At 43.0% G+C, this 8,127-nt stretch overlaps 1 protein-coding gene across 2 annotated transcripts; it reads right to left on the reverse strand.

Annotated features, from left to right (window-relative positions):
* Positions 1 to 3,699: 3,699 nt before the first annotated feature.
* Positions 3,700 to 8,043, reverse strand: hax1 (HCLS1 associated protein X-1). 2 transcript variants are annotated; one of them, XM_048992473.1, is made up of 8 exons: positions 7,860 to 7,999; positions 7,448 to 7,535; positions 6,720 to 6,967; positions 6,117 to 6,280; positions 5,927 to 5,993; positions 4,563 to 4,690; positions 4,349 to 4,451; positions 3,700 to 4,126 (listed from the first exon to the last, which is right to left on the reverse strand). In XM_048992473.1, the coding sequence occupies exons 3-8, from the start codon at positions 6,817 to 6,819 to the stop codon at positions 4,050 to 4,052; spliced, it is 639 nt and encodes a 212-aa protein (XP_048848430.1). In that variant the 5' UTR covers positions 6,820 to 6,967; positions 7,448 to 7,535; positions 7,860 to 7,999; the 3' UTR covers positions 3,700 to 4,049. The 2 variants fall into 2 exon arrangements, with proteins under 2 accessions (XP_048848430.1, XP_048848429.1); XM_048992472.1 differs by lacking the exon at positions 7,448 to 7,535 and having other exon boundaries at positions 7,860 to 8,043.
* Positions 8,044 to 8,127: the final 84 nt, after the last annotated feature.

Genomic DNA, 8,127 nt, shown 5'->3' on the forward strand with positions numbered 1-8,127 from the left:
CATTTTAAAATGAATTTGAGGAAGCATTTAGTTAGAGTATGGAATAGTCTTCCTACTAGTGTAGCGCAAGCTAAAACCCTGGGTTCCTTTAAATCAGAGCTGGATAAGATTTTAACAACTCTGAGCTACTAGTTAAGTTCTCCCCAAACGAGCTTGATTGGCCAAATGGCCTCCTCTCTTTTGTAAATTTTCTTTGAGGAGATCATTTGTCTCCTTTGACTTGGGATTTTCCACTATATGCCTCTACCTGTGTACTTTATGTTCCTTATATAATGCTATATAATGCAGAAATAATGTTTACTTCATTTTTGTATCTGTCTGCATTTCTTGTTTTTTATTTCAAATGCAGAAAGAACATCTTCAGCAAGGCACTAGATTATTAACAAACTTTAATTTGAACTGGTTCCTCCATTCCAGCTAGAACCAGAACCGTGAAACATTTCAACAGGGAAAATGACCAAAAATCACTCTGTTAAAGCTAAAACTACAATAGGGTAGTACTATGTGGACTTGTACATTTCCATGTGAAAATAAACCATCTACCCAAATAACGTATAGAGCTTCAGCAACTATATATAAAATAGTGCCTTTTCACATTTTTGTTTTTAGTGCCTGCAGGTTCATGTGAGACTCAGGGCTACCAGACATGTTCTGGGCAAACTTTCGGCCAATGAGAGATTCCAATGAGAGGACCCTTCGTCTTAGCTGGCCCACATATGGAAAGACTATGGGTGCATTCAACTTGAGCTTAGGTCTGTCTGCAGATGACGTGGCGTGGAGCGCGATCTGCCGGCGGCTGCAGGGGTGGAGTATAAACTGACTGCAGCTAAGTTGGACAACTTCTACTCCTCGTAGTGTGCGAGATCTGACTGCGATGGCAGCACTGCCAGAAGGGTGTAGATCAGGGCTGCCCAATCCTGCTCCTGGAGAACTACCACCCTGCAGTGCTTTGGTACAGCCCTATTTTAACACACCTGATACAGATAATCAGGCGCTTCAATATCACCTCAGTATTAGAGTCAGCTATGTTGAAGTTTAGTCATGAGTGTGAATAAAATCTTCAGCCATGGAGGTGGTTCCAGTTTGTACCAAGAGGGTCTAGCTGCAGGCGTCTGTAGAGTGGTATACGTCATCTCCACCGGAAATACGTGATCTTTAAGGACGTAAAGTGGAGCTCCGGTTAGGGTTTATTTGCTGTAACACAGAGTTGAGATCACGTGTTTCCTGTAGAGGTGATGTATATCCGGTGGAGCTCCACTCTACAGGCGTCTGCAGCTGGACCCTTCTCGTTTGTACAGGCGGCTGAGAGGTGCATGTCTTAAGTCCTCTTGCTCTCGCGAGGTTTTTGTACCATGTGACATGGTGACGCGTGGTGACGTTTTGCAGCGCCGGTTGAAGTCGGACAAAGAAATCTAACCATGATGCATTGCGTCAGGACTAGAATGCATTGCTCCAAGCCGGCGCTGTAAGGGGCTGTATGAAGTCGAACGCTCCCTGTCACATCGGCTTACAGGGTACAAATAACCAGAAAAGGGCAGTATTTCAAATAGATATATTTAAAATAAATAATTTAATGTATTTAATTACTTTCAAACCGCTTAACCTTCTGGGTCGCAGGGGGTCCGGAGCCTATCCCGGAAGCAATGGGCACGAGGCAGGGAACAACCCAGGACGGGGGGCCAGCCCATCGCAGGAGATTGTATTTTATATATTCACAATATTTTAAAAGCTTAAAATGCGTCATTTTATTTATTTATTTTCTGTCATTTAAAAAACCTTCATCCCCAGGCTTACAGACTTTTAATTGCAGCCTATCAGCGTCTTTGGTTAGGTGCATGTAAATCACGTGACACGCCTTATTTGGCCCTGCTGATTTTCTGTGAACTTCGTTTTCCCATAAACGTTTCCCGTTCGTTTTCCAAGGAAACAATCTATTTTGGTGTTCGGTGCAAATTGCCTTAAGGTAGAGTATGTAGTGATATCAGATATTGCTCACTTAATGTAATTACAGGACAGAAGAATAGAGCGAATAGCAAACATAAGTGCTGTGCTCAGGACCTTATGAATGAACTTGCTGGCCTGCTAGCGGCACCCTAGTTAATTTCAACAGGCATGCTCAGGCAGTGGCATCTTGTGGTTTGCCATGTATGGAAGCCTTCATTGGCGATAAATCACGCTAGCTACTTTTGTTCCTAAGGACAAAATTAATTTCTGTCCGATAAACGTAGGAGTTTTTATAACCGCTGAGCCTGTGTGAAAGGGAGAACCGACTGGTGAACTTGACGATGCGTGTTATACGCATGGTTCCCTTTTTCCTAGCGTGTATCTAAAAACAGTTTCTTCTTTGAGTTTGCGGATGTTTGGCATCCTACCGTAAGACAAAGCGGGAAATTCACATATTATGATACTTCATTTCTGAAAGCATCGGTGTGCCTCTTTGGGCGTGCAGACGCACACACCGGTTCCCCTGTCAGCCATGGCCACTAATGCTGGTGGAACACGGAACGGTGATCCCCCCCCCCCCCCCCCGCGGTGTGAAAGCTCCTATTGACATGACCATACGTAAGCAATAGTATTGCCAAAGCACACTTCGGGAACAAAACATACATATACGCTATTAGGGGCAAGAAAACGTTTTTGTTTTGTCACGTATATAATCATATGTACGCAAATTTCTGAAGTCCAGAGACCACAAACAACCCAGCAAATGCAGTCAGTTGAGCCAGGATCCGGTGGAGAACATAGTATTTGTGTGTATGTGTGTGTGAGCGAGAGACACTTGAAAGAGGTATTCCTATGATCATATATCCATCTATCCATTTTCTGTACCTGCTCATTATATTCAGGGTTGTTGGGGGGCAGGGTCAGAATTCTATCCCGGAGATGGGATAAGATATAACCCAGGATGGGATGATCGATTAGATCTTGTGAAATGGGATATTATCTGGGATTTTAGATACTGTAACATAATAATGTAGCGTAGAATTCGTGGTCCTAAAGGTGAGGTAACTAGTGTGTCTTAAAAAAAGACAGGCAAACTTGACTGAGACCCTAGTCTTCTCAATAGCTAGAAACTACCCTAGTTAAATTCAACAGGCATGCTCAGGCAGTAGCATCTTGTGCAGAAAACTTATACATAATGCCATCATTTTCTATATCTGCTTGTCCTACGCAGGGTTGCAGGGGGATTGGAACCTATCCCAGAAGCTATGGGAACAACCCAGGATGTGGCGCCAACTCATTGCAGGCCACACACACCCCTGTGATATCTTTGTGGGGACTGTATGTGTGATTCATTTCAATGGGCAAAAACCTACTCCTAAAAATGACAACCTTCATTCCTATCCAGACCTAACCTTAGTAAGAAACCAAACAGAATACAAGACACCACATATTTGGTATTTTTAGTTTTTTGATCGCAGTCACAGATTTTTATGAAATTGAATTTCCCCTTGTGGAGACTGAAAAAAACAGGTTTTTGATCACACTGCGAGGATATTTGGACCCCACAATGTATGTCTGATCCACACACACGCCTACACACAATTTGGCATCTGCAATTCAGGGTAACCCCCAAAACGACATGGGGGAGAGACATGCAACGTAGGTAAAGATGTGAATCCAGGTACCAGAGGTATCCTGATGAAAACCACTGCGCCACCTCATACAAAAACAACATTATAGAGAAAACACCACATATTTGATGTTTCACGATGATCTTGTTTATTCAAATCTAATACTAATCAGAACATTTTGGCTACATCCTTCCACAAGAGGTGCCTGAATTGTTGGCAAGCTGGTACAGGGAAAGCGTGCTTGCTGAACAGTGATTTAGGCTGATACCGCAGTAAACAGATTTAATAATCTCTTATGATTCTGATTGTCTGATGATTTTATGCCCTGTTCATTTTCATGTTCATAAAATAAATTAAATAGTTTTATACAACAGACGTGCACTACTGGGTTGAGGGTCCACCCTTACCCACCCCAGTACTACAGCCGCATACAATTACTTCAGGAGATGGACAATTTTAGGTACCAGCTTTTAGTCAGCCTCCGAACCCCCCGAAAAACTTGGAGAAAATGGAAGATGCATCCCGGAGTCCATCTGATGGAGGTAAGACGCCTAAAAAAAAAAAAAATCAGATAGGAAATGGAACAGAGCAGAAGTACAGGTCCAGTGGGGTCAATGAGGCTAATGCTTACAAAGAAGGGTCACAAAAAGTGATTAAAATTAATGCTAACAAGGTTGAAAACCATATGACAGAAGAGAGAGCTCAACAGTAGGAAAAACTTATCTACTGCTCCACTAGGGCAAAAAAAAACAGAGCAGAAGGGTGATGCTAACCGGGCTCTGTCGGCTCCTGATGACTCTGTGGACCTCTTGAGCGTGTGATTGTGGTCTCCTCATTCCCATGGCTGTCTCTCACTGTACGCCTCTCCTCCACCGCCTGACACACACACATGATTTGAGAGCATCATATAAACACACGAACATTACTGGTTACACCTACAATTTCCCCACTGGCACTGCTACATTCACTACAACCCCGGCAACCTACCCCATCCGGTGTCACAACCTTCGTGATCATAACGGACTGCGAGAAAGATCTGACTGTGGGCTGAGACGGAGTGGGAGAGGGACTCAAGATTTCTTCCAGACCCTTTGTGGAGACCTGCGAGTCCAAGTCTGAAAAGAGATGGCAGTGAATGGTGAAACCTAACGAGGAAATGACAGTGGCTCAGGACAGGGATGACAATAAGGGCTTTATGTCACACACTTTTTACACTTCACTTTTCTTTAACCGCATTGGTTCACTGCAGGAGGTTGTCAGACACTGCACCTCAGTGTTTAGAGTATGGCAATTTCTGATAAAAGACGGGTAAGTAAGCATAGTTCTGTGATTGCGATTTCATTCCTGGGTCAACAGGAGCTAACATTTTGGGAACGCGACAAAAATTCTAAGAGAGGGAACTTCAGGGCATTGGGTTTCTGGTATTATGAAATGAAGATTCACTGGCCATTTGCGCAAGTACAGGTACACTGGTCAGAGTTCTGTCTGCATAACCTATCATGGTCTCCTTGAGCACAAACTAGGGCAGCGAAAACCATAATCATGATTATTTAACACAATTATTCATTGACTTTGGAAATATGCTTTGACTAAGCTTTAAAAATACTTGTCCTTTTAATAATGGATGTCAAACTCTAAATTTACTTCAACTAAGAAACAAATACTTAGGAGCTAGAAAGGGGTGGAGGTGACACTGTGGTGCAGTGGTTAGTGGTGCAGTGGTTAGCACTGTGGTCTCACACCTCAGGGACCTGGGTTCATCCTTTGATTATCGCAGTTTTGTTAAAGACGAGTTATGATTAACGTGATTAAATTAATTGTGACCAGCCTTTAACTGCATCGCCACATTCTTCTGATTTACATGCTCCCATGGCAGATTCTGTATTCGACAGGTGACAAGGGGCATTAGGCAAAACAAAAATGAGGAGAAACATATTTGATGACTTAATGGTCGCCTATATAAATCTTGGGTGTCTGCCGTTGAATACGTAAATATTTTTAAACTTAACGAAAATAACGAAGCTCAACCTCCCAGCCCTAATAACCACACCCAATTACTGTCACAGTGATCGACACAAGACTAGGTCCACCTCAGCTGAGAGAGGATGCAGTCTCACAAACAGGTCAGAATGAACTGGACTATAGGTAAACGGTTTGATTTGGCTGTGTACTGAAAACTGAAACGAAAACATTTGGAATATAGGTTTGCTGATGTTGCTCAGCCCATGGTTCAGCTCTGGGCCATGAGTGGCGTGTGAGCATTATGACAGCTAGCCACCGAATAAAGTAAGAGTGGTGACTTATTACTCAACATAAGTCATGGAGGATTCAAGCTACTAATTCCTATCTACCTCTGTCCTCCCGGACTGTATCCGTTTCCTCTTCTTTCTTTTGTCTTCCACTCCACAGGTCATTAAACTGTCAAGCCAGGAGGGTCAGAACAGGGAGAAGAAAAAGTCAAGATGGGAGAGTAAAGGGCAGAGGTCACAATGGCACATGGCACGAATGTCCATAAGTCTGCAAAATCATAGCATGCTGCACCTTGGAGAAGGGCATCCAATGGCGTGAAGGGGGCGGATCGGTGGGTGGAGTTGCAGGTTGGTAAGGTGATTTCAGCATAAAGTCTCTAAGGGAGCCAGGTTTCCCTCCTCTGCCACTGTGCTCCATGTTGTCCTCGGGAGGCGGGGCCTCAATCTGAGGCACACCTGTATTGGAGAGTCAAGAAGCTGAGAATGATGTCCATCCCAGTCAAGGTGATGTTAAACCTACTAAATTATAAAAGCAGAGAGATGATCTCAACATCCGGAAAAATGTAAAAATGAGTGGGGGTGAAAGAACGGTGTGTAAACAAATGGCCCATTGAGTGACATTTCCAGTAGGTCCATTTCCCACATTGCACCACATAAATACAAATTCAGCAATGGATGACATGAAAAATCATGCATAAAGAGAAAAATGTGTCAATAGTTTATAGAGTTATATAGATTAAAGGTAAAAGCACTTTAAAAATCCGGATAAAAACAGACAGACATAATGTAAATAAATAGCCAATACATGGGCAGTAGGTGAGAAGGTGTGTGATAATTTCAGGGTGAACAGTACAGGTATAGAGAGTCTGAAATGTCTGAAAGCAAAAGTCAGTACCAAAATGCCGGAAGCCTGGCTGGCGATCCCACGTGTTCAGAAAGGAGAAGACCTCCTCCATCTCCTGCAAAACTTGGCCAAACACCTGAGGCTCCTCCATGCGAAATCCTGATGGGCCAAAACTGAACCCAAACCTCAGGGCATCATCAAAGGGATCGTGCTGCCTAGCCTCAGAGGCACTGCCAAAGTCATCACCCTCATCTTCATCGTCATCATCATCATGGGTCAAGCCATCAAAGAATGGATCCCTGACAAAAAAGCAGCATATCAGAGTAGCCTGGCCTGTGCCCTGTGTGTGGGGGCAGGCCCAAGGCCCGCTGCTACTGTTCTATGTAAATGACACAGAAAATTAATAAATAGCTGGACGTTTCTATTGTCATCCTGGGAACCAGTGAGAGTTGTAAACAACATTTTAACTAGCATTAAAACGTTTAGTTGCAAATAATTTGATATGTACATCAGTATCAAGATTAGGTACTTTAATTCCTGTCTTTAAAAATGAGGCGACTTTTAAAGTTCAGCTGCAGCATATAAATAAGCTGTTTTGAAGCTAAACATAAAGGCATACCGCGACCTCAGCACACGGCCGAGAGAAACTAGTGCAGCTAGTTTTATGGATTATATATTGCAAATTGTCAGTTTCCATAACTAGCACAGAATAAAAGTGTGTACAAAACTATAACTCATTTGATTTATCCATTCGTCATTTCAGCTTCAGTTTCACTTACGTCGTCACGGCGAAGCTGCTTTCCAGTCATACGGACATGCCTTCTTAGCTAATAATTCTCGACTTTTTGTATTGATAATAGACGGAATCTATCGAGTTTAACAGAAACGTATTTTAACAAGGAATTAAGAACAGCTGAAGTCAGAGACACCGTTCCACATCGACAGCCGATATCGGCCATTTAGCTCATCTGCTGTAATGTAGCACAGTGGGGAACGAAACTATTCCGTTTTACTGCACAGGATCAAAAATGAGACCAGAAATACAACAGATGATAACTGAGGTTGAATATTTTTCAATTAATTAATTTATTTAATTTAAATTAATTATTTTTTAGACGTCTGTTAAACGCATCATTGGTGTTGGCTACTTTGCTAATTAGCCTCCGTTCAGCGCTTTCCACGAATTCGTACCTTCGGCCAGATCCACTGTAGCGGCCACCGGGAACCCCGAAAAAACCACGGAACAAATCAAATATGCTCATTTATGTTTACAAGATAATCGGACATGTAATCAGGCCATCAAGCCAGGGTTGTTCGCAGACGTGACGATGTTACGCTGTTGCCGTAAATCGAGCCTGTACTGTGCTGCGCAGACGAAATGTCATATGAGTTTGGTTACGTAAGATTCGCTAAATCTGCTTGTGTACAGCGCTGCGGGTATAGAGTCTAGCAGCCGTGT

Source organism: Brienomyrus brachyistius, chromosome 23 (genome assembly GCF_023856365.1).
Source record: "Brienomyrus brachyistius isolate T26 chromosome 23, BBRACH_0.4, whole genome shotgun sequence".
NCBI classification, from domain to species: Eukaryota; Metazoa; Chordata; class Actinopteri; order Osteoglossiformes; family Mormyridae; genus Brienomyrus; species Brienomyrus brachyistius.